General features: G+C 38.2%; 1 protein-coding gene across 1 annotated transcript; it reads left to right on the forward strand.

Annotated features, from left to right (window-relative positions):
* The first annotated feature begins 1253 nt into the window (after nt 1–1253).
* On the forward strand, nt 1254–26396 carry LOC106720506 (protein polybromo-1). The gene is made up of 33 exons (XM_045684057.1): nt 1254–1472; nt 1718–1867; nt 2439–2610; nt 3321–3451; nt 3763–4017; nt 4277–4444; nt 4782–4887; nt 5379–5610; nt 5862–5980; nt 6582–6826; nt 7077–7353; nt 8055–8319; nt 8990–9088; nt 9634–9795; nt 10611–10817; nt 11553–11732; nt 11885–12033; nt 12354–12472; nt 13003–13116; nt 13291–13457; nt 13995–14061; nt 14180–14285; nt 14629–14762; nt 15018–15137; nt 15893–16016; nt 16668–16856; nt 17207–17346; nt 18578–18680; nt 18978–19019; nt 19369–19564; nt 19974–20047; nt 20183–20354; nt 26081–26396. Exons 1-33 carry the CDS (start codon nt 1347–1349, stop codon nt 26355–26357), a joined length of 5187 nt encoding a protein of 1728 aa, XP_045540013.1. The 5' UTR covers nt 1254–1346; the 3' UTR covers nt 26358–26396.
* The last annotated feature ends 292 nt before the right edge of the window (nt 26397–26688 follow it).

Below are 26688 nucleotides of genomic sequence, written 5' to 3' on the forward strand. Positions count from 1 at the left end.
GCGAACACGTCCGTTCGCCTCAACAGTCTGTAGCGGAGTGCACCAATGTAGCGGAGTGCACCAATCTAAATGAGCTGCGCATTGGCTTATATAGGCTGGCTACGCTTCCCCCTCCAGGCATGGCAGGTGTCATTGGCGGTGGGAGGATGACGTAGGCTTGCAACTGGCGACATCTATTGGCGTGTTGTTACAATATATTTGTTTTATACATATTTATTTTAATGACAATTTTATCCTTGTTTTAAATAACTATATTTCTGCTACTGGATTTAGTAAAATTTTAATAAAAAATATGAAAAAAGTTTATCTTATCTTAAAATCTAAAGGTAGTTCTAAGTTCTAAGCATCTGTTATTCATTGTAGGTGGTGTCACTCAAGTTGCAGTAGTTCATGGTAGGCTGTCCTGAAACTTATTGTTGAAATTAATCAGGCGACAAGACTTAACTAACAAGCTAATTAGCTTCATAGACATTTCAACTTCTATGCCTTAATTAACTCCTTACATAGATATAACTTTCAATTAAAATATTTTATTTTGTTTCGTTTTTCATCTACCTACCCTTATAAGCTTGTCTTCGAATTAAACTAAATGAAAATAATGGCCTCTATTTAAAAATATAAACATAGACATCAAGTTTAAAAAAGCACAAACTGAATTCCGCGGGCCAAATTCAAACTACTCTCAATAAACTTACTATAACTTATATATTACTATAGACCTACCTACACTTAGAATACAAGTCGACATTACTGTGATATTGCTATAGAAAGCTCCATTATATGAGTAAAGGTGAGGGGATAGCTCACATCACTAGAGTCTAAGCTAGACCTTTTAAAGACTTCTAGAAATTAATTCAAGATGAAAATGTAAAATTGTTGTATTGTTGCACTAGCGCCGTCTAGCGGTATTGACTTCCTACATCAGTATGATAAGAGTACAATACCAAAATTCGCATAAATGAAAACCAGCGCGCATTTTAATTTTAATATACCTTGTTTATCATTTTAATAATTTAACGATTTTATTAATTAGATTCATGCTGTAAGCCAAAATCCTCATATTCTTAATATTTTCAAACAATACTTTCACAAATTACACATGCTTAGCCTTTGACGAATGTTTTCACATACTCTTTGATAAATACCGTAAATGAAGAAATGGCGGTCAAGTAAATGACGCAGTTTTTGGGTTCATAATTTGTTTATTGTGATTAAGATAAATTAGAATTTATTTAATAATGAACGTTCTAATGTAAAATAAGTGCAACGTTTATTAATAAGTGTGTTTTTCATTTGTATTTCGTTTCAAAAGATTACTAACGAAGTGGCGTCTCTGATAGCTTAAAATGAGTAAAAGACGCCGGGCCTCGTCGGTGGCGAGCCGCGGGGCTGATGGTGATGATAGTGATGATGCCGTGGAGCTGAGTAACCCAGGACCTCCACCTTCGCGTAAGAAGAAAAAATTAGAGCCGGTATGTTAGAAGTCGAACATCTTGACATACATACATAGTTGTTTTGTATTTATACCTTACGAAACAAACCTTTTTATCTCTTAGTTAATTCAGTGAAAGTACATAAGTAAGTGTAATATTCTTAGACCGAGACCTAAATTTTATTATGAATTTACTTTACCTCTGAATATAAAGTATTTAACTATAATTATAGACTAAGTAAAGATTAACTATAGTTTTTTTATTTTTATACCTTATGTTTCCAGAGTGAAATATGCCAACAGTTGTATGACACAATTCGGTCATTCAAAAAAGAGGATGGTTCTCTCTTGTGTGACTCATTCATCCGAGCTCCAAAGAGACGGCAGGAGCCACAGTACTATGAAGTTGTTTCACAGCCTATTGATTTACTAAGGGTTAGTATTTATTTATATTTATTTAATCCTCCTTTTATAGGCTGACCAGAACATTGTGATGCCTTCTCATATCTTTAACCCCTTGATATACAAATAAAATGTTTTAATTAAATGCTGTTTTCATTGCGATTCTTGGTGTTTACTTGTTTGCCGATGCGATTTTGTTATTGGTATTGTTGAGAGGGGGAATGTATCCTCAACAGTCTAAAACAAAACAGGATCGATGCACGAACAAAACAGCTAATCTAATAATATACTGCCCGGTGTTAGCCAAAGACAGTTCTTGACATCTCAGAGACGTCAAAGTCTACAGTGGCAAATATAATGAATGATGTTTCAGAGACGTCATTGTATGTCAAGGGGTTAATGAAATCGTTGTTGGGCTCAAGACAACAAATGTCAATGAATATTTTGCATTGAACCTGCCGTTGTCATTATGAAAAATTAGATTCATTAGTATTCTGCGATATAACAAGATTTTTATATATTCCTAGATAGACTATACTTAATTTGCTGGATTTAGTCAAATAGTAAAAATTATATTAAAAGTTAAACTTCAACTTTAATATAGGTGCAACAAAAGCTGAAAACGGACACATATGAGGACATTGAAGAATTATCTGCAGATATAGAGCTACTAGTTAACAATGCAAAGGCATTCTACAAACCTGATTCAGTAGAGTACAGAGATGCAATCGATTTATGGAAACTTTACACGCAGAGCAGACAAACCCTTGAAAATGGTATGTAAAATGTTAAATATTAACATATTGTTGACCGGCAATTTTACTGAAAATGTATTCCGTCATCTTTTTTTTACAACAAAAGATTTTACGGGTCTTATAAGCGAGAGAAACAGCTTGTGGTTATACTGACTAACAATTGCACTGTATGCTCACCAACAGAGAAAACAACAGCGATGCGAAAAAAAAGCGCATCACGAGTTTATTTGTGACCGGTCAGCAACATTCGGCTATAAAAACACGAGTTAACTTGTGACCGGTCAACAATGTGTTAAAAATAAACTTTGTAAACAAATGAATGTTACTATTGTAGTTGTTTTTTTAATTTGTAATAAAAATTTATCAGATATGTAATTTTGTAGTAATTTTCAATATTGTCTAATTCTATATTATGGACTAATTGTAATATGATAGAAGTTTGTTTCTATTTAAGTCTCATTATTATTATAACTACTATTTGTTGCTTTGTTATCTTTTTTTAACTAGCTGTTGATCGTGACATCGTCTGCGCGGAATTAAAAAAAAACTAATTAAGTATCCTATGTGTTCTTCCAGACTATGTTCTACATTTGTGCCAAATTTCTTCAAGATCCATTGTGAGCCGTTCCAGAGATACTTTCAAACATCCATCCATCCAAACATTTGCATTTATAATATTAGTAACATTATAGTAAGATAAGTAAATAAAATCTATATTAAACATTTAACAGGTGAGGAAATAAAAACACCAAAAGTATCCCGCAATGGATCATCAAGTAGAAGATCTGATGTTGCTGAGGATTTATCAGAAACATCTACCAACAATGAAGATGATAACATTTTTGAAGAACTGTTTAGTGCTGTAAGTTGTGCTTTGCTCCATGGTATCAAATGATCTTTTTAGTACATCCAAATCATAAACCCAAGATGGTTAACATCCATTCAGCCTCGTAACGCCCACTGCTGGGCATAGGCCTCCCCCAAAGATGCCCCTAGTGCAACCCGCATCCAGTTAACACCACAAAGTTATTAAATATTTCTGATGCCGGATCTGATACCTTATAGGATTTGACTAAGATAATTCCAAGATAATATCTAAATTTAAATTTGTTTAAAACTAAAATCCAATTTATAAAAAGTTTGTTCAACTCAGTTGGAATTATTTGTTTTTAGGTTATGACAGCTAATGTGGACGGGCGACCTCTTTACCCTCAGTTCCAATTTCTTCCATCAAAACGTCGATATCCAGAATACTATAATGTAATAGATTCACCAATAGACTTGAAGACAATAGCTCAGAAGATACAAGCCGGTGAATATTCAAATCTTACAGAACTGGAGAGAGATCTATTGTTGATGGTCAGAAATGCCTGTCTCTTTAATGAACCTGGAAGTCAGATTTATAAAGATGCAAAGACTTTGAAAAAGGTAATAAAGTTGACTACAGCATTAATTTGAGATACCGTCAACTTTCAGAAATAAGTGTACGCTAACTGTATTTGTAACCTTTTTTTTTTTTTCTTTTTTTTTTTTGTTACAAGTAACTTCCTAATATGTAAAAAATTACATATTTGTTATATATTGTTCTTAATTATTTAATACCTGCTCAGTCAACTCCAGTAAGTGATTGCATTGGTACAGAAAAAATCATAGTAATATTAAATGTGTTACTTCAACCTATTTTTAGATAATACAAGTACGTAAGCAAGAGATCGACCAGCATGGCCGAGGTGGTCCAGCAAAGACGTCAGAACGCATTAGAAGTAAGAGGTCTTCCCGCGTGGGTCCTGTACCCAGCAGTCGCGCTCTAGCTATCATGGACCCACTGGGATCTGAAGCGGAGAGTGAAGTCAAGGTATGTTAATACTTTAAGGGAATTCAAACATGTTAATGGCCTAGAACACAATGTTAGGTCTAGTGATGTGTAAAAGGATGAATTGTTAAAAAAGATTGAAGGATAATGCTAGTTAGTACCAGTATGTATTGTACAATTCAAATTTTATGGCAGCTTATCGCTAGCGGTGAGCAGTATTTATGAAGGCGCACTTTGTGTAAATATTCATTTAAAATAGTATATAATATATCTTTAAAATATAATTAATATTCTTGACTAAATTCTTCTGTTATTATTTGTTCTGTCATCTTATTTATATAATAATAAAAAATTATAAAGTTATCGTTTGTATTTGCAGCACTCTGACGATAGTGGTGGGGACAGTGATGATGATAAAGTTGATAATGAGGACACGCCGCAGTGGAAACTTCTAGAGACCATCCGTAACCACCTTGGACCTAATGGTAAACTATAATAACCTTTGTTTTTCATTATTTAAAAAAAAAAATTACACAATCTACACAGAAAGCCCTTTGTAGACAGTAAGTGTTTATATATGCAACTCATTGCAGATAAATAATTAATTAAAAGGTTGTTTATGATGAGGGCAATGTTTTTACTGTATATTCGTCAAATTGTGGGCTAACCTAAACATTTTGACATATAAGATGTCTTTCTATTCCTATTTTACTATAAAATGTCACAGAGTTTCGGTAAGTCAGACTTAGTCATTTTAAACTAGCTTTTACCCGCGACTCCGTCCGCGCGGAATAAAAAAATAGAAAACGGAGTAAAAATTATCCTATGTCCGTTTCCTGGTTCTAAGCTACCTGCCCACCAATTTTCAGTCAAATCGATTCAGCCGTTCTTGAGTTATAAATAGTGTAACTAACACGACTTTCTTTTATATATATAGATATATAATATATATAGATTAACAATAACTTGTCCTCAGGTACACCAATGGCTGAACCATTCTGGAAGCTTCCATCACGTCGAGAGTATCCTGATTACTACAAGGAGATTAAGAATCCAATGTCATTGAATCAAATCAAGAATAAAATACGTCGCGGTAGCTACGGTACTGTGTCAGAAGTTGCGGGCGATATGAATATCATGTTTGAAAACGCCAAACAATATAATGTACCTAGCTCTAGATTGTATAAGGATGCTGTTAAATTGCAAAGGTAAAATTATTTTATTTTTCATAGAAAGAGAATTGGTTGTTTAGATTTAATGCTATAATTTGTTCAAAATAGGGTATTTACCGTCTCTTTTTTGTAAGGGTTTTTTGGTTATAAAGTGTACTACAGTGTAAATCATCATTTAAAGCAATCCCTTAGTGTAGATTAATTGTATTAATTCAACTAGGTTGTCCTTAGTGATAATTAAATAGAGGAAGCAAAGTACATCACATTTTTTCAATTTCTTTTTCCAGATTAATGCAACAACGTGTTCAAGAACTGTTAGACATCGTGCAGAGTTCCTCGAGTGATGATGAAAGTCTGTCTTCAGTTAAGAATACTCAAACACAAATCGCAACACCCCGACCAAGAGGTAATTATTTATTTATACAAAAAAAAAGATATTAAATAAAAAAAACAAAGATTCTCAATTTTTAATTAGACGCCGTTATTTGTGGTTATTTTATTTAAATTACATCATCATCAGCTCACTATACATCCTCAATATGGGGATCAGAGCCTACCCCAAGTTAGGGGTGACTAGGCCATAGTCAACCACGCTGACCAAGTGCGAGGTGGTTACTTCACACATATCATTGAATTTCTTCCCAGATATGTGCAGTTTGCATCACGATGTTTTCCTTCACTGTAAGAATGTCGGATAAATGTACATATGTAAATCGTAACTCGAAAAACACATTGGTACATGACGGGATTCGAACCCAGGACCAAGTCAAGTACTTAACCCCTGAGCCACCGACGCTTAATTTAAATAAACACTTGTTTCTTATGAGTATTATAATATATTAAAGCTGTATTAATAGTAAAATGTAAGATAAAAATATTTATCCTCACATCCCTAAAATAAAGACATATAGGGATTTTTTAACACCTGTCGAAGTCCATTTTAACTTATTTATTAAATTTCAAATTCTTATAAAAAAAAGCTATTTTAAAAATATATTTGTTACCAGGACGTCCACGTATAAATCCATTGCCATCATCAGTTCAATCACCAGCTCCGAGTTTACCCAAACCAAATATGCCGTTGAAGAAAAAACTACATTATATATCAAAACATTTGGTTGAATTCACATGTTCAGACGGTAGACAACCTATGTTGTTGTTTATGGAGAAACCAAGCAAGAAATTATATCCGGAGTACTATAATGTTATTGAAAGACCTATTGATATGATCACTATTGAAGCTAATATTAAGGTAATACTTTAATGGCTCCTATGTAAATTGTCATAACCCACAATTTTCATATTTGTATAATTTATAATTATATTAATGAATACTGATTTGCAATATAAAAGTGGAAGTATTTTAGATTTCAGTACTTTTTTTATAGCTTTTTATGTCTAGATTGAAAATAAATTTTTTCTTATGCTTGTTTTTTTTTTTTTTTTTTCCAAATAAATGTTTTTCTATTAATTCCTACTGTAAATATTCTTTTTTTTTACAGAATGACCGTTACAACAGTATTGACGAGTTAGTCGCCGACTTTAGTTTGATGTTCTCGAACTGTCGACAGTTCAATGAAGAAGGTTCTATGATATATGAAGACGCGATACTTCTAGAACGTGTTATGAATGAAAAGTTGAAAGAACTGAACTCAGTAAATTACGAGAAGAAAACACCAGTAAAGACATGCAAACCTGTCAAAACTAGACAGCTGTCGCCATTTGAACAGAAATTAAGGACTTTGTATGGTGCTATACGTGATTATAGAGATCCTAAAGGTAATATTTAAATATAGAGTTGAAACTTATTTACATTCATTTACTTTATACGTTATACAAAAATGTAATTTATATTACGAAACAAAGTATCGTAAAATTGTTTGTTGAAAAATTACGATGAAAATATAACCCCGAGCTTTCTTTTGTGTAAATAACTGTAATTTGTGTTTTTATTACAAAGAGTGGATAAGTTGATAATATGTTTTTGTAATATTTTAAGCCGCCTTCAAAAATATGTGATAACTAGCTTGGCACGCGACTTCATCCTCGCTGAATTTAAAAAAAAAGTAGTTGTATGTGTTTTTTAGGACCATGTTCTACATCTGTGCCAAATTTCATCAAAGTCCGTTGAGCCTTTCCGGAGATAACTTTCTAACAAACATCAATCCATCTAAACCAGTGTTTCCCAAAGTGGGCGATAACGGCCCCTTGGGGGCGTTTGAAACCTAGGAGGGGGCGATAAGGGGCCCAAAAAATGGGGGGCATTGAAATTAATTAAAGTAGTGAAATTGTGGTTTTTAAGTTTTAGGGCTGAATAAAAATTAGGGGGGCTCTCAAAGGGGGCGGTGAAAGAAATAAGTTTGACAATCACTGATCTAAACATTCGCATTTATAATATTAGTAAGATTGTTTCCAATTTTATATTTTATTTTGAAACACAGATTCGATAATCAAATTAATTTTTTAGTTTCATTTTTCAGCATATCGACAACTAGCCTTAATATTTATGAAACTGCCAAGTAAAATAGAATATCCGGACTATTACGAATTAATAAAAAACCCAATTGACATGGAAAAGATTGCCCACAAATTGAAACATGGTTCATATAACTCTGTTAATGAATTGGCCTCGGATTTCATATTGATGTTTGACAATGCTTGCAAATATAATGAACCAGATTCACAAATATATAAAGATGCATTGATACTGCAGAGAGTTTGTTTGCAAACTAAACAAATGTTGAGGTAAATATTACCATTAATTTGTCAATTTTAGTAGTGAAAAATATGTTAATTCCTAAATTTAATGGAAAAATTAAATATTATAAAGATATACCTGTTATAGTAAACTATGCTTTTAATTAGAATGGGTCATTCCTATCTGGATGTCGTGGACTCCATTAGCCCAATAGGAAAAAAAATCCCTTTGGGCTAATTGATCAGTAGGCATATCGGCTCAATGGAAAACAACCATTAGAACGTCGCCGATTTCTCCCAAAACCGCATATAATTAAAAATAGCTTGAAAATATTAAATGTCAACAAAAAAAGAAAGCCTTATAAAATATTACTTATAGTTATTGAATGTGAAGTTTTAACTAATATAAAAAACGGCTAAAACACTCGCGTACATTTGCCCGGTGTCGGCACCGACTAGTTTCGAGCTCATCGGTGGCCCTTTATCAGGGTAAGTGGGACTGGTATTATTTCGCGGACGCGGCCCGTCGCTCACTAGTCGGTGCCGACATCGGACATATGTACGTGAGTGTTTTAGCCGTTTTTTATATTTGTTAACGATATTGTGAAGTTTTAGTTTAAAAGTATATATCGGATTAAAAAACAGGTTCAATTTACTACGTCTCTTCGAATTACTTCTTATTTGAAACGCTGAATTTGTATGTTATTCAATTTGGCAGGGAAGATGAGGATGCTGTGCCCGACGTGCCCGCTGCTGTACAAGATCTATTGCTCACTTTGTTCACCTCTGTTTACAATCATCAGGATGAAGAGGGCAGGTAATATACATAGTGTTATTTAGAAACAGAATTTTTATTATAAAATACTCTGAAACTGAAGCAATTTATTTTAATATTTGTATAATTAAAATCTATATATAAAAGAAAGTCGTGTTAGTTACACTATTTATAACTCAAGAACGGCTGAATTGATTTGACTGAAAATTGGTGGGCAGGTAGCTTAGAACCAGGAAAAGGACACAGGATAATTTTTACCCCGTTTTCTATTTTTTATTCCGCGCGAACGGAGTCGCGGGTAAAAGCTAGTTTCATATAAACAAAAAAAGTAATTAGATTGAATGTGGATTGAAGGTAGAGGAAGACCAAAGAAAGTATGGATGGATTGTGTGAAAGCGGATATGTCTGATGGATATAAGCTGATAGAGATGTATGGAGGAATAGTACATACTGTGCCGACCCTTCATAGGGATAAGGACAGGTTGTTGATGATGATGATGATATAATTAAAATTTAATAAAAATACAGCTATGAACTGATTTTAAATGGTTTTAAAAAGTTTAATTGTGCATTAAATTAATTTCCAGATGTTATTCAGACAGTATGGCAGAGTTGCCAGAACATGACGAATCTTCTAACGGTGAGAAAGTGCGCGCCATCTCATTAGACTTAGTGAAGAGACGTCTGGACAAGGGGCTATATAAACGTCTTGATCACTTCCAACAGGATATGTTTGCTGTATTTGAAAGGTAAGAAATAGGTAATTAATTGCGACAAATAATATTAACATAGAAAACAAAGAAAATGTGATAAAAGGTAACAAAATTGACTAATTTTAAAGAATGATCGATACCTATAAAGCCACGTAACTTAAATGATAATAATTGAGTTTGTTGGACTTAAAAGATTACCTAAAGTGACGTTTTTTTTCTTTTTTAAATTATATGTACCTTAACTCGCCGAAATAGCAATGCGAACAATGCCTATCGACAGCCGCAATTTTTAGTTCTTTAATCTTTAGTGGAGGAGACGCACAGAAAAAATATTTCCCCGGCCTATACGTCCCCCCCACTATTAAATCCAAAATTAACTTAATGTGAGCAGTGAAAAAGTTAACAGTAACTTAAGTAATAACAGGTGAAGACAAAGTGTAAGGAAATGTTTTTACTTACACTAACCTTCACATACATTCAATCATCACCAGATCACTATACGTCCCACTGAGGGGCTCGGAACCTCCCCAAGTTAGGGGCGACTAGACCATAGTCAACCACTCTGACCCAGTGTGGGTTGACTTCACACATATCATTGAATTTCTTCTCGGATATGTGCAGCATCACGATGTTTTCCTTCACCCTAAGAATGTAGGATAAATGTACATATGTAAATCGAAAATCGAAAAACACATTGGTACATGGAGGGATTCTAACCCAGGACCTGCAGATTACAAGCCAAGTGTTTAATACCTGAGCCACCAACGCTCTCCCTACGTTCAATAGAAACTATTTATTACGGGTTACCTATGACAGAGTATTTCTATAAAAAAATGTATTTATATTCGCAGAGCTCGTCGTCTTTCTCGCACCGATAGCCAGATCTTCGAGGACTCAGTAGAACTGCAGACGTACTATACGGAACAACGTGACTTGCTGTGTCGCGGCGTGCTGCAGTCTCCCGCACTAGCCTTCACACGAGACGCGATAGCCACCAGCGTTGAGCTGGTGAAGCAGTGCAAGCTGCTGCAGGAGAATGAAGATGAGGATGAGACCAGGTCAGTTCAGATTAGCGCCATCTATCGGAAGACAAGTTGAATTAATTATATCCTATTTGAAATGGAAGTTCAAATCTTAGAAACGAAGAGCGAGGTATTCATTTATTACTAGCTGTCGCCCGCGACTTCGTCTGCGCGGAATTAAAAAAAATAATATGTAGCCTATATGTTCTTACAGACTATGTTTTATGTCTATACCAAATTTCATTAAGATCCATTAAGCCTTTCTGGAGATACCTTCAAACAAACATCATTATCCATCCATCCATCTGGATTCTCTGACAATAACAAACACAACAAAAAAAATGAAATTGGTCCAGCCGTTCACGCGTGATGGCGTGACCAAGGGATATAGGGATTCATTTATATATATCTATATCTAATATATAAAATTCTCGTGTCACAGTTTTCGTTGCCATACTCCTCCGAAATGGCTTGACCGATTCTCATGAGATTTTGTGAGCAAATTTAGTAGGTCTGAGAATCGGCCAACTATCTATTTTTCATTTTTTTTTTAACTGCGCGCGGACGGAGTCGCGGGCAACAGCTAATATATATATATATATTTATATAGATTAGGAAAATTTGGTTATTTTATGAAAATTGTAAAATATCATATAGCAATGTCAGAAATAGAGTTCCTTAATTCTTTGTCAGCTTAACCATTTCTATTTAATTCATATTCCCTGACACAATAATAGGCTTGATTTTTTTTACTTGACCACTTCTTCCCAGGTCCAGTACAGACGATTCGATGCCCGCGGGCGCTGCGCCGCTGAAGACTCAGTACAATAAGGGAGACTTCGTGTACATACAACCTGATAAAGGCAACAAAGAACCCTCCATAGTGCAAGTCGAGAGGGTCTGGACAAATAACGAGGGTGTACCCATGATGTACTGCAACGCTTACTTTAGGTACTTTGAATTTAGTTAATAATCTATATATATAAATAAAATTGAATTATCTGTCTAAATATCAACATGTACTTGACGTATTTACGTTATTTTTAATACGTGTTAATACAACTATCACTGCAGTGGAGTTGAAAGGTTAATTGTTTGTTCAGGCCTCAAGAGACGTTCCACGTGCGCACGCGCAAGTTCCTCCAGCAAGAAGTGTTCAAGACGGAGACTCACCGCGCAGTACCGCTTGATCAAGTCATAGGACGCTGTTACGTCATGAATGTAAAAGAATACTTCAAGTTCAGACCTGAAGGTGACTTGAATCTTGATGAAGTAGACATATCTCTTGTCTGACCCAGCATACAGTCGAACCTGGATACGCGAGAGTACAATAGACCGCGATATTTATCTCATTTATAGAGGTTTCTCTATTATCCAAGTTCAACTGTATATCGCAATAATTCTATAAGCTTGTTAAACCTTAACCTATTTTTTAATTCTATTGTGACTGTGGAGAGACCTATCTTATTCTTTCCCTGAGTGTTATAAGGGTACATTCTAGGGATCAGTTTGTTGTTTTTTTTTAACTATTTACTATTTATAAGTTAATCGATTGAAATTTATATAACCCAGGCTACGCGGACAAAGACGTGTACGTATGCGAGAGTCGCTACAGCACCAGGTACCGCTTGTTCAAGAAGATTAAAGTGTGGGAGGGTGCGGAAAAAGAGGTCACCCTCATACCAAGAGATGTAAGTTTTTTTTTACTAACAATGTTAGTTAATGAGACGAGTAACGCAGTAATTTTTAATCTGAGTAAATAATTTTTATTTGATTAATTTATTATTTATTACCAACATAACTAAAAATATCTTATACTCGTGACATCTTAAAATACAAGGAGTACTCATAAATAGTGGTTTATGGTATAATATACAGTAATTGAAGTTCGGATATCTTTACATTTATGTTTAATTATACTTTACTAGCTGTCGCCCATGACTGCGGTCGCGCGAAATAAAAAAAAAAAATAGTAGCCTATGATAATGATAATTCTTCCAGACTAATTTTTATATTTGTGCCAAATTTTATCAAGGTCTATTGAGCCGTTCTTGAGATACATTCAATCAAACATGCTTCCATTCTTCCATCCATCTAAACATTCGCATTTATAATATTAGTATGATAATGTATTGAATTTGTTTCGTATATTTTTCCTGACCGCACGAATATATCTGCAAAATAATTTACTGCTATTATAATATTTGTGTAACGTGTGCAGGTACCCTTAGAACCAAACAGGACGGTGTCTGTGTTCAGAGAGCGAGTGGAGAAGCACAAAGACGAACTGGCGGAGTTAGAAGTGTTGGAGAATATACAGGAAAAAGATAGACCGGTCAGTAATATATTATTTATAACCAATACGGTTGATGGAGACCTAATTTTAGACCTCTTCTCATTTTTCTCATTAGAAAAGGTAGGAAGGGGAAGTGAACATGGCAGTGTGTAGACTTATAGGAAGGGGAAATATCCTCAACTACATATTTGTAATAAATTTGTTTTATTCCAGGATGTTGTAATGTACAATCCGTTGGGCACTGACGATGAGAACACTTACTACGAGCAGTATAACACTGTGTGCTCCGGTGTGGTCAAGACTGGAGACTATGTGTATGTGGTGACTGATGGCGGCAAGCAGATGATAGCGCAAGTTGACACAATATGGGAGACTGGCGAGTTAGTATACAACTATGTTACTAATCATAGAATTACACTTGTCTAATATATAAAATTCTCGTGTCACGGGGTTCGAACTTGAACTCCTCCGAAACGACTTGACAGATTCTCATGAAATTTTGTGAGCATATTCAGTAGGTCTGAGAATTGGCCAACATCTATTTTTCATAACCCCCCTCCCCATTTAGTTTTTTTTAACTGCGCGCGGATGGAGTCGCGGGCGACAGCTTATATTATTATATATTGTAGTCTATGTTTTGTCATAGAGTAAGTGACAAGACTGTCAAAGAGTGAAATGTATATAAGTGTCACGGCAGAACCCCAGATATGAATGCGAATCTATGGATATTTGTTACCTTGTAACTATATCTGGACTGTATATCTCTGGAACGACACTTGGAGAAATTGTTGTTCCAAAATTCCAAATAACTGTGCTTCCGATTATAAAAAAAACTAGTGAAAATACTATAAACCTTTTTCTGTTGCTAATTGTTGTCGGTTTTATATATTTTTGTTGAAATCTATTATTTGTTCCAGCAATAAATGTTACTTCCGCGGACCTTTCCTCATCTTTCCTGCTGAAGTCGCGAACGTTATAAACAAGGTAATCTTTTTTTTTTTTGTTGTATTCTATTGATAAATGATTTTATTCAATTTATCCCATTAATTTAAAACAATTAAATATAAAATAAAATACCGTATAAGTTATTATTTATTTTCAGCCGTTTTATAAACAAGAGGTATTGTTAACAACTATGCACGACACTAGCCCATTGGTGGGCATCGTGGGCAAGTGCGCCGTACTTGACTACGATGATTACCTCAAATGTAAGATGTTTTTATTAATTTTCATATTACAGTGTGTTTCACTAAAAATTAGATTATACGAATTCAAAAATGTATTATAAGATGATAGTATGCTTTTGGATGGATGGATGGAGTTAAAATTTAATTTGAATTAAGGAACATATTTTTGCCCACTTAGAAGCGAAATATTTTGTTCATGTACTATTGAGACCATAGACTAAACAGCATGGCCGATTTGATTCATAATCCCAGGAGAGTCAAAAGTGTACAGTCCGCAATGTTTCCTGTTTTACTTACCAGAAGAGTCGATGGTCAAATATGTTACCTATTGCTTGTTAAATTAACTATTTATTTGTGTTGCCAGGTCGTCCTACAGAGATAGCGGAGAGTGATGTGTTTGTCTGTGAGTCTGTGTATGATGAATCTAACCGAGTGGCGCGCAAACTGAAGACTGGACTCAGAAAGTTTGAGCACACCAAAGATGTTACTGTCGATGAGGTGATTATAATGATTTTTTTTTAATATTCTGTATTTTTCCTTATATTTGGATTTGAGGTCTTTGTTTAAAAATATTTGATGAATGTTTACTGAAAACGATAGCAAACAGGTCTTTTATGGAGAAGAAAAAAATCTTTTATCAGTTTTAAAATATAATTATTTGATAGTGATCTTTATTAAGTCTAATTGTAGATTTAATATTAAGTCCACTAAGGGTTTATTTAATTAGCATTTAAATATTTATGTGGTTTTCAGATCTACTTCTTCCCGAAGCCGCTGGGTCCGCCGGCGCTCGCCTCAGCGCAGGAGGTGCAGTCCTCGTCTACGGCGTTCACACAGAAGCCCTTTAATCCCAACATTAACATTGACTCCATGGTATGTACTTCATCATCAGCTAATTATACGTCCCCACTGAGGGGCTCGGAGCCTACCCCAAGTAAGGGGTGACTAGGTCATAGTTAACCACTCTGGCCAAGTGCGGGTTGACTTCACACTTATCATTGAATTACTTCTCAGATATGTGCAGCATTACGATGTTTTCCTTCAACGTAAGAATGTCGGATAAATGTACATATGTAAATCGTTACTCGAAAAACACATTGGTACATGGCGGGATTCGAACCCAGGACCTGCAGATTGCAAGTCAAGTACTTAACCTTTGAGCCACCGACGCTATATGTACTATGGTATGGTATGTACTATGTCGGGAAATATTATACGGATATTACTAGGGTTACTCTATCATTATATGTTGCGTTTAAATGGCGGCTGTACATTCGCGATGCACCATAGAATTAGAAGCTTTGTATTTTTTATATTTCAAAATATATTTCAACCACCTTTTCCTAGCGACTTAATTGAAATCTGCTCTTTGGGACTATGTACCAAATATGTGCAAAATTTTATCGAGATGCAGCTGTTCCAGAGATATTTTCTAATAAACATCCATCCATCCGTCCAAACTTTTTGTAAAACGCATATTTTTTATATACGCTTTTATAATATTAGTACGATTTAGAAATTAAATTGATTACAGTTGACAGAAGATTACAAAAAGTTTTTTTTTAATCAAACTTAGCCAATTTGTGGCTCTTTTATTAGACGAGATTTTCAAAAGACTGTGTATCCAGGATGGCAAGCCTCAGTTTACGAACCTCATCAACACAACCATCGGCAGCCAGGATGTGGAGATGATACTGGAGAACTCACTTGACGACTCCTCAATGGCCTCTCCCGCTACACCGCTATCTATTGGTAAATACACCAGTTAAATGAGTCATTAAAGTTGAAAACAGGGTATTTTGGGAAATCTATTATCTATTGTAACCTGTAGCTTGATGTTGATAAAAGACACTAGCCTATAGCCGAATTTAATAGAAATGAGAGATTATATTTATGTACACACATGTCACTGATTGACAATGTCATTTATATTGGAATGTTCCAGTGTTCAAATTGATAATATGAATATGTCTGTTTTAAATAAGTCTGTGATTATAGCCTTATTAAGTTGAAATTTTATAGATAGATTTGTTATATGCCATTTGTAGGATGATGTATAGAAAAAAATATTTTCCATTTCTGTACGTCCTCTCCCACATCAAATACTCTTCCTCCTATATTTTCTTTATTAAAAAAGAAAGTGCGAAGGCGATGGAAATTTGAAAGTTATGTATTTAACATGCTCTCGCACGCGATTCCGCGCTGAATTAAAAAAAAAACATAATAAGTAGCCTATGTGTGATTCCAGACTATGATCTACATCTATGTCAAATTTCATCAAGATCCGTTGAGCCGTTCTGGAGATACCTTTAAACAAACATCCATCCATCAATATAAACATTCGCATTTATAATATTAGTAAGATTCATATTCCAGTACTTATATTGTATGATACTATCCTAGGTGGTAACAGCAACCCGTACAATCCGTCAATGACACCGTCGGCCAGCAACGAGCGCTCCAACCCGGCGAGCACACCCGCCACCAGCAAGAAGAAGAAGGAACAGAAGCAGAAGATTGTCACAGGATACATATTGTATTCGAGTGAGGTCCGCAAAGCTATCGTCGCTAACAACCCAGAGTCTACCTTTGGTAAGATATATAATTTTTTACTCGACTAACAAAAAGGTTTCTCGGGCGTATCTAAGTTTAATATCTTTATTTTAAAATGCTGTCGATAGATGGCGCGATTTCATTTAGACTAAGTTAGTCATTTTTTTTTTAAATTAAGCTTTGGTTATTTCGTTGTGTTTTATCTAACTGACGTTTTTGCAGGTATGTTGGTATAAATTTCCGTCCTATTCTGACTTGAAAAACAAGTCTTCCCCGCTGTGTCAAAAATGCAAACTGCAGCATTGTCTCCTAATTTAGGATAGATACGAGCTATCAATGGTGACGTCATATATCTGATGATGACGTATTTGTATATGTTTGAATGTCAGGCGAGATATCCCGCATAGTGGGCAACGAGTGGCGCTCTCTGCCGGCCGCCACCAAGCAGAGCTGGGAGGAGCGAGCAGCGCGATGCAACGAGGAGACCTCCGCGAGACTCGCTGAAGAGATGAGGGAACTCGCACAACATGTATGTATTTATCATACCAATGAGAAGAAAAAACTTGTGAGCCGTCATGGGACGCCTGCCAGATGTGAAACATCGTGTGTGTACAAGTATAAAATAAAATATTAAATATTATAATTAAATAAATAAATAATGATAATGATAATTATAATAATTATGATAATGACAATAATGATTAAATAATGATAATAATAATGTATACCTCAGTATAGCGTGGCGACCCGTCGCCACACCGTACACTCTACTACACATAAAATATATATATGTATACCTCAGTATTGCTTGGCGACCCGTCGCCACGGCAAGCGTCGCCACGCCAACGATTCGGTTTACAAGTGATCCTATAGATGTTTCACATCAAAAACTGGTAAAACAGTGGTAGACTTGGCAACAACAATATCTGTTGTACGAATTGGCCTCGCTCAGTGAAATACCACGACCACACAGAAGACAGGCCTCAAGTGGAAGCAATTCCAAGCACAGTCTGATGAGTGTAGGCCTAATTTTAGTCCTCTCCCCCTTCACACCCTTTTCTTATTAGGAAAGGATGGGAAGGAGAAGCGGATTTGGTGAAAGAGGAGACGCATAGGAAGGGCAAATATCCTCTTTTTGTGCGTCCCCTTCACCCCTGATTAAAGATAGTCAACGCATCTGAATTTGCAGATGTCTACGGGCAACGGTCGCCTCGCTATTTCGGCGAATCCAGGTGACCGTTTGCTCGTTTGCCACCATTTGATATAAAAAAAAAACTTACCCTTTGCTCACTATAGATGTCATCATGATCAAGAGTGGCAGTATAAGTAAATATGTCATGACATATTAAAAAAACTTTATATATCTACAGTCAAAATCTGTTATAACGACATCGAAGGGACTACTCATATTGAGTCGTAAAAACCGATAGTTGTAACAACCGGTGACAGGTATTAATAGGAAAGATATGTAATAACATTCAGCCAGGACCTTTGATTTTGGTCAATTTAACCGGTATGTTGTTCTAAACGATGTCGCTATAAACGGTTTTGACTGTATATATATAAAAGAAAGTTGTGTTAGTTACACCATTTATAACTCAAGAACGGCTGAATCGATTTGACTGAAAATTGGTGTGCAGGTAGCTTAGAACCAGGAATAGGACATAGGATAATTTTTACCCCGTTTTCTTTTTTTTTTTATTCCGCGCGGACGGAGTCGCGGGAAAAAGCTAGTAATCATATAAATTGTTGTTTTTCAGACCCCCATGGAAATGACATACGAATGTGCATGGGACACTTGCGACTATCAATTCGAAGATCTCGCTGATTGTATGGAGCATTGTATTGGTGATGGAGGAAACAGTATGTATCATACAAGTATTGTATTTTTATATTTCTGTATTGTCCTGGCATTTTTTATTCTCACTAGTGTGTGTTTTAAACTTGATTTTCATCTAAAATAATAGTTCATATTGAATTGCATCGTTATTTTGGTAACACATATTACTTAACTTAGTTCTAGTAATTATTTTTTAATTTAAAAATAACGCCATCTAGCTTTAATAAAATGTTTGTGTTTTGCTTGTTTTTTTTTGTTATTAATGCATTATTGTATTGTTGAATGTTTGACTTGATGTGAATTTTGTTTAATGCTGCCAGTGATTGGGACATTTATTGAGACAAAGAAGAGTAAACTTGAACGTAAGTATAATTTTTATATCATTTGCTATATCAAATTGTTCATTTATTTTATTATTTTTATTTTTTTAAAAATATAATAAGTTATAAATATTTTTATCGACGCGTTATTTCTCGCTTTAAATATCTCAATGACTTAAGAACACTAACAAAGACGGAACATAACTGCTAAATAAAATGTTTTTAATCATTAGTTTTCACACAAGACACAGATTTACAATAAATATTGTTATCTTTGCTGTTTGTGTTTAAATGAGAATGAAAAAGATGCAAGTATTTCGACAGTTGAAATCCTCGGATGATATTTTGACTTGTCCGCGTTAACCTGTCCATATGTCCGCATGTTCGTCAGCGGGTCACGTGCAGCTGCACTACCGCGCACTGGGCAGCGGCGCTAGCGGCGAGTACGCATGCGCGTGGCGCAGCTGCGCGCGAGTGCGCAAGGGACAAGCTCCCTTCCCCAATCTGCCGAGACTGCTGCGCCATGTGAGAGATCTGCACGTCAACAAGGGCAATGGCAGGATCATGGCGGTGCACGAACGGTCCAGGTATACAAACTTTAAATAGAATTTTCCAACTTGGTTTTTTATTAAATACCTTTTTCAAAATGTATTGCTTTTCTTCTTAAATTTGTAAATCCTTTTTCTGCTATCGTACATTAGCTTCAGGCCTTACCTTACCCTGGGTTCCTCATGGACCACTTTGGACACTTTGAAATCCAGAGGGAGTTTTGAATATTAAATGTTGACAATATGTTATTATTTTTAATGTAAAAATTGTGGTGAAATTGTATATGTAAAATTTTTTATATAAACAATTTTCGCTAGCACTATCAAATGCACTGTATGTCACTGTAAAATTGTAATCATCGTTAAATTCTAATCTCACTAACGATTTTTTATTACCACATAGTTTAAATTGTTCTATGACATATATGTTATTTTATTTATTGTACAGGAACTTTGTGCCGTCGAGTAAAAAGCCGGTAAAGACTTTTATGACCAACTTCCGTAGCGGAATCATGTCGCCAGGTACATTTATAATTTTTGGTTTTAAAAATTCACAAAATTACTTTTCCATAGAAATTTAAATGACAAAACTAAAACATCTTAATACTATTATATTGCCTTAAATATCTTTGTATTAATATGAACTTAACATTTTAGCGTCGTTATCCGGCATGTCGCCAATGGCACGCAACAGTCCGTCGCCGGGCGCGGGCGTTGGTATCACTTCAAGCGCAGATGGCGCTGCGAGCGCACGCGCAGGTCCCGAGCCGATATTCGTAGCCGCACCTCCCAGAGCACAACGACTTACCCATTCTGAAGCTTACATAAGGCAAGTATATACTTTGTGCAGTTATTTCCATGTTAAATATAACATAGATCCAAAGATCCTTCGTATAGTAAGCCACAATCTTGCGATTTACCCCCAGTTTTTAAATTCATTTAATAAATATGATACAGAAGTATGTTGTATGTGTAGGAAGAGGATCGGCCATAGTTAAAAAGAATGAAGCTACTTTAAACTTTATAATAGTTTTTAGCAAAATCACAGGACTAATGACAGTTAATTAACCATTAAACTAAACTATGTTCCAAAGTAACAATAAAATAAATTAGCCTTAAATAATAACCGGGTATAATTAGTCTAGGGACCAAATTATAGCACCGAAATAATAATTAATTCGTTTCCACAAATTAACTATCCGAAGCGTCTAGGTTAAGCAAGCGAAGTACAACTAGTGCACCGAGCCACGCCAGAGCCAAGACTGCCTTTCAAATTTTTTTTTATTTGTGACTGAGTAGTCACTGTTTGCCTTGAGAAGGCATTTACAGTTTCGCCGGGCTTGAGGTGGCCGGGCGCGAGGTGGCCGGGCGCAGATGGCGCTTAGCCTAAACCTCGTTTAAGAGTAACTGGGCTCGAGGGCTCCCTCAGGAGCCTCGGCTCGGGCTGTTACTTCGTTATTATTACCGGATTGGGAGGTCACCGAGCTCTTAGGTCGCTTCGGTGGACGCTCCATGGAGTGACTGGGCGCAAGGGCCCCCGAGAGGGGACCACGGCTTGGGCTGTCACTCATTACGCGTTTAGCATTCCGATTCAGGGGTGCCCGAGAGGGCCGAACCTCGGCTTGATCGGTTGCTATTATCTGATTGCTATTATTAATACAGCTAACATTACTACCACTTCGGAAAGCGTTAGCGCTGGGAGAAGAAGTGGCGGAAGAAACTCCAGCAACGCTTCTACTAATAATAGGTGAAAACCTGCCTGCTATGAGGCCGTATCGCGAGAATGATTGTCGCAGCCGACAGCGACTGCGACGTGTGATCTGTCTGTGATGTTTAGTCTTAGTCTGGGCTATAGTTATTGCATCGTCTTGAAAGTCAAGAGCGTGCCTAGGTCTACGATAATCCCGACGAAACTTACCGAGCGCGATTGGATTGTAGGTGGCGGCACCTACAACAAGCGGATTAGGATGACCGACGGCAGAGTCAAAATAACGACGCGACGCCAACTTCAGGTGTTGGGCAATGGTGGGCAAGTCCAAATCTATATGAAGATTGCTGTTGCGCATGTACCACGGGGCTCCCGTGGCTCTACGCAAGAATCTATTTTGAATAACCTGAAGTCGATGTATTTGTTTCGGGGCGATGTGCGCGAATACCGGACTAGCATACGTCATGACGGGACGAACTACTGATTTATAGAGTGTCACCTTGTTCCGAAGGGACATTTTACTCTTTCTATTAATCAACGCGGAAAGACGACCTAGGATGAAAGCCGCGCGGTTCCTGACCCGGGTCACGTGAGCGGAGAAGTTAAGTTTAGAGTCAAGTATGACACCTAAGTATTTAACCTGGTCTTCCCAAGGTATTGGGCTGTCCATGAGTTTAATGGACGGAAGAGCAGTACCTTTCTGGCGTGAAAAGTATAGCGCCGCGCTTTTGCTAGGATTAATTTCGATCCTCCATTTCCGAAACCAGGCACCTAACGTGTTGGCAGCGGTTTGGAGACGTCGACATATTAGCATCGGGGGAACGTCCAGATGTGTATACGCAGGTGTCATCGGCGAAGAGAGCTAGCTCTACACCGTGTACGCGGGGAATGTCATTGGTGTATAGGGTAAAGAGAACTGGCCCTAACACCGAACCTTGGGGCACCCCGGCTCGAACGGGGTGCAATTGTGAGCACACTCCCTCGACGCGGTAGCGAAACGTGCGATTACTTAGGAAGTCTCGTATTATGCATACGAGACGGTCGGGTACTCCGTACTCATATAGCTTGTATATAAGCCCGTTGTGCCATACTTTATCGAACGCTTTCGCTACGTCGAGGAAGATAGCTCCGGTGCTAAGGCCACGTTGGCGTTTGACAAGTATGTGCTCCGTGATGCGGTGCACTTGATTAGCCGCGTACCCACCTAGCGCACAGGCTCACGCGGCAGCCTCGGTGTCCGGATCGCGAGCGATGGCTCCTGCGGCAGCCTCAGTAGTATTGTTCCGCGTGGCCGTGGCCGCCTCGCGAGGCAGGCTGAGCCATCATAAGTCCGCGAGTATTCGTAATGGACAGTCGTGTATTTTCAGCTGCAGCTATTTTCCTAGCTGCTTATTGTTTAAAGAAACGAAAACAGTCACGTATCAAAAAAAACATACTGGACTCCTCCTGACTGCCCATGATATCAAAATTACAGAAGACAAACACGGCAAGAGACAAAACTTGAAGTAGCTTCGCGCGCGAGCCAAAACATAACCGTCCCCACCTAACGCACAGCGCTCACTGAGGCACCTTTGAGCGCGTCAAGTTTACCGACCACAGATGGCTCGGGGCCGAGCCGTGCTCGGTCGAGCAAACGCGCGCCCGAGGCACGTCCACACCAGCCGAGGCATTGGCTCGCGAGGCTGCCGCGCGAGCCTGTGCGTTAGGTGGGTACGCGGCTATTGGTGCATGAATGTTTGGCGCGAAAGCCGAACTGTTCTGCAATAGGCATGCCTTTTGTGTCCATAAAGGTGTGAAGGCGTGCTAATATTAATCGTTCGTAAATCTTCCCAAAGGTTTTGAGAAGGCTTATGGGGCGATAAGACGTGGGATTGGAAGGCGGCTTTGAGGGTTTGAGGAACCCTATGACTTCAGCGTCCTTCCACTCGCTGGGAAAGACGCCTTTGGTCATTGCCGCATTATAAATGGCTACGAGAAGTTGTATAATGGCAACTGGAAATAGTTTCGCCACCCTATTGGTGATGCCATCTGAGCCGGGAGCTTTGCGTGGACGTAGATTTTTAATTAGTTCCTCGACTTCGTCGCTAGTAACCGGAGGAATTGAGTCGAGAAGGGGTTCGTTTTTCCTCCGATCGACCTCGCTGTCCACCCGCCGTAGGTGGTCAGGGTCGACCGGTAGGCTACTGGGGGAGCACTGGGCCTCGAGGCTGTCTGCAAGTGCGTTAACGCGGGCGTGTCAATCGGTACACAATGCAGGGATTTTTTATAGTAAGTGATAGTGCCACCGCCTGGGGCGCCGGTCCTATCATTTCTAACGATATTGTAATTAGAGACTTTCGGGTCCCTCATAGCCGGTTTGAGAAAGGTTTCCTGCACGAGTAACACGTCGACTTGATGATCGCGAAGGAAGTTATGAATTTCGTCGCGTTGTTTTCTAACACCGTTCGAGTTGAAAAAAGCTACGATAATTGAACGCGGTTTGACTCTGCCATTATTATGCGCGAGGGGCGGATGACTACAATTATTTAACGCGTTTGCAGCCATCGGAGAGCCTAATTGTGTTCGAGAGCACTGACGATGTGCTTGTACTTCTTAATCAAGTACAGTCGGGTGCCTATATTTCCTGAAGCCTTTTCGTATTCGTCGGCGAACGTTAAGACTTCCTCCATGTTGAGGCCTGAAAGACGATTGAGGGATTCAAACGGATTCCCTGTCGTTTTAGGTGGCGTAGGCATTGCCACCGGCTTGACCGGTACCGGTTTAGCAATGGGCGCGGTAGATGTATTGTGCGCGGGTGCGCTAGCGGTGGGCCTGTTACTGCCCCATGCGGGGGTGTTAGTTTTCCACGATGGTTGAAGAGGTGGAAATTCGTTGGCTGACGGTATCGGAAGCGTTAGACGTCGCGACGGTCGCTGGGGTTGCGATTGGATTCGCTTTGGTGCCTTCGGGCATCCGTGGTAGTTGGCGGTATGATCACCGCGGCAAAGGACGCATGCAGGCTTCCCGAAAGCCTCTAATAATGATTTGTCTTTCGGCCTTGTACAATCCGATGTGCCATGGTCGCCTAAGCACTTAACGCACCTAGGACGGGCGAAACAGTTGCGGGCCGAATGCCCATACAACTGGCATTTATGACACTGACCGGGTAGGCCATTCTTACGTGGCGGTTCAACTAGTAGCCCGCTTAGGCCACAGATTGACTTAACGTCAAAAATGGCCTTCCCTTCGGGCGACAGGTCTAAGTGGACCTGCACCAGGTCAATGGGCGATTTAGTGCGCCTGTTGGTCATGCGGAAGACGCTAATGACCGGAAATTTTTGTTCTTTAAAAGACCTGACGATATCTTCGACGGGGATTTCCTTAGGGATGCGTTTGATCACCACTCTAAGGATACGCTCGTCGGCGAGCGTGTACGTGTGATAATAAACCTCCTTTTCTTGGAGGAATCGGGTTACGTATCTGAAGGCCTCGGCGGTCTCCAGCTGCATTCTGATCCCCTGGGCTGTCGCTGAAGCGACGACCTTGAACTTGTTGGACAAGGCCGATTGGATCATCGGCCACTTGTCCTGGGCTTGTATATAAATGGGCGGAGGTTTTTTGTCTAGCAGCGCGCGGGCTGCTGGGGGAGCCGAACGGACAGCCGACGGTGGCTGAGTAGCGGGCGTTACGGGCGCAGTTTTGGGCGGCGCGACGGGGATAGTCATGAGGGATGGGATTTGAACCGGCTGGGAAGATCCGGGTTCGAGCTGGGGACATGGGCGCGGCGCCTTCTGAGGCACGGGAGATGGGGACGATGATGACGCCGACGAGGGAGCGGGGGAAGAGCGCTTCTTGCGCTTCTTCTTGTTCCTCACCTCCGTGAATAAGCCGCCTGCATCTTCGGGGTTGTCGGGGGACAAGGGGGAGTCCAACTCCATCTCCTCAGTGTCGGTGGTTGATGGCGTCGAGTCGAGCGATTGGCTTACCAGAAGGCGGGCGCAATAAAAATTGCGCCGACACAATCGGCTCGCGAACAAAGGACGGCGGCACCTTTTATGGCGCGCGCAGGTGCGGATTGCTCAACGTAATGTCGGGCGGAGCGACAGATGTGCGGCGAGCGAACACGTCCGTTCGCCTCAACAGTCTGTAGCGGAGTGTGCCTTTCAAATAATGTTGCACGTCTTTTATAGCGGCAGAGCTAGTAGTGGGGGCATCGAATGACGCAATCGGTGCACGTGTTGTTTACAGTTTCGCTCGAGTGGCGCGCGGGCGCCGACATATGTATGTTGATTATTGACAAACATGATAAAAATAAAATGACATTAAGAATGTGTTCTTTTTTCTATATTTTAAATTCTTCTTTTTTTCTTAATGTCATTACACCAAAAAATATGTAAAATCTCCTTGAACAACCTTTTTCTATAAAATTTCAAATGTAATTTTAGGAAGAACTTGTCTTTGGTAATTGTATGTTCTTGTTTGATGCGACGCGACGTAATGATTTGTATTAATGTTTAAAGTTTTGTCTCGCAAAATTTGCTTTTTACACATACTATAGTTTACATAGGATAAACTGTTAATAGAGGTAATTGCCAAAGAAAAGTACTAAAAGGGAATGGATAGAAATCGTAACATCTTACCTCGGTAATTTGTTAGGTCAATATCTAATTTAATAGTATCTTAAAGCTCCAAAGGAGTAGAAAACAATTTTTATGTACTTGACTTTAGTATGCAACAAACGAAAATTGCCGGTGCCGTATTAATTTCTAACATTCATGGCTCTTGTATACTGAAATATCACTGAGTTGGATGTCTTCTACACTTGAATAGTATACCTTGTTCGTAACATACCTTATCTTAATCATCAGGTACATCGAAGGTCTTCATTCAGAGCAGAAGTACATCACACCTTGGGAGAAGTCTCTAACACCAATGCCATCCAATCCTGACCCTGCTCACTTCAACGTACATAAACTGTCACAATGGATGTCAGAAGATGCTGTCAATGGATATCTAGCATATGACAAAAGTCTCACCGAAAATGACATACAAAAAATGGATCAAAGTACTAAGATAGTGAAAGCTATATGTGTGCTAAGAGATTATATGATGAGAGATGCACTCGCTATATACAAGAATATGTAAATCATTGTTTTAAAGACATATTATTAAAAAAAAATATGACTATATGAATATTGTGTTTTATTAATTACTAGCTGTAGCCCGCGACTCCGTCAGTTCCCGCGCAGTTAAAAAAAATGAAAAATAGATGTTGTTGGCCGATTCTCAGACCTACTGAATATGCTCACAAAATTTCATGAGAAACGGTCAAACCGTTTCGGAGGAGTTCAAGTTCGAACCCCGTGACACGACAATTTTATATATAACATTTTAGGATGTGGTTGAATCGAGAAAACTCAAGACAAATGCTACCGCAGTATTAATACATAGAAAAACAAGGTTTGTGTGCTTACAT

This window comes from Papilio machaon, chromosome 24 (genome assembly GCF_912999745.1).
Source record: "Papilio machaon chromosome 24, ilPapMach1.1, whole genome shotgun sequence".
NCBI lineage: Eukaryota > Metazoa > Arthropoda > Insecta > Lepidoptera > Papilionidae > Papilio > Papilio machaon.

What these genes read in the sequence shown, in the direction of transcription:
- LOC106720506 (XM_045684057.1), top strand. Translation starts at nt 1,347, where the DNA reads ATGAGTAAAAGACGCCGGGCCTCGTCGGTGGCGAGCCGCGGGGCTGAT. An exon ending in GAAGATGAGGATGAGACCAG is followed by an intron (nt 10,818 to 11,552) that starts GTCAGTTCAGAT and finishes ACTTCTTCCCAG; the next exon opens with GTCCAGTACAGACGATTCGA. An exon ending in CGCTACACCGCTATCTATTG is followed by an intron (nt 16,017 to 16,667) that starts GTAAATACACCA and finishes ATACTATCCTAG; the next exon opens with GTGGTAACAGCAACCCGTAC.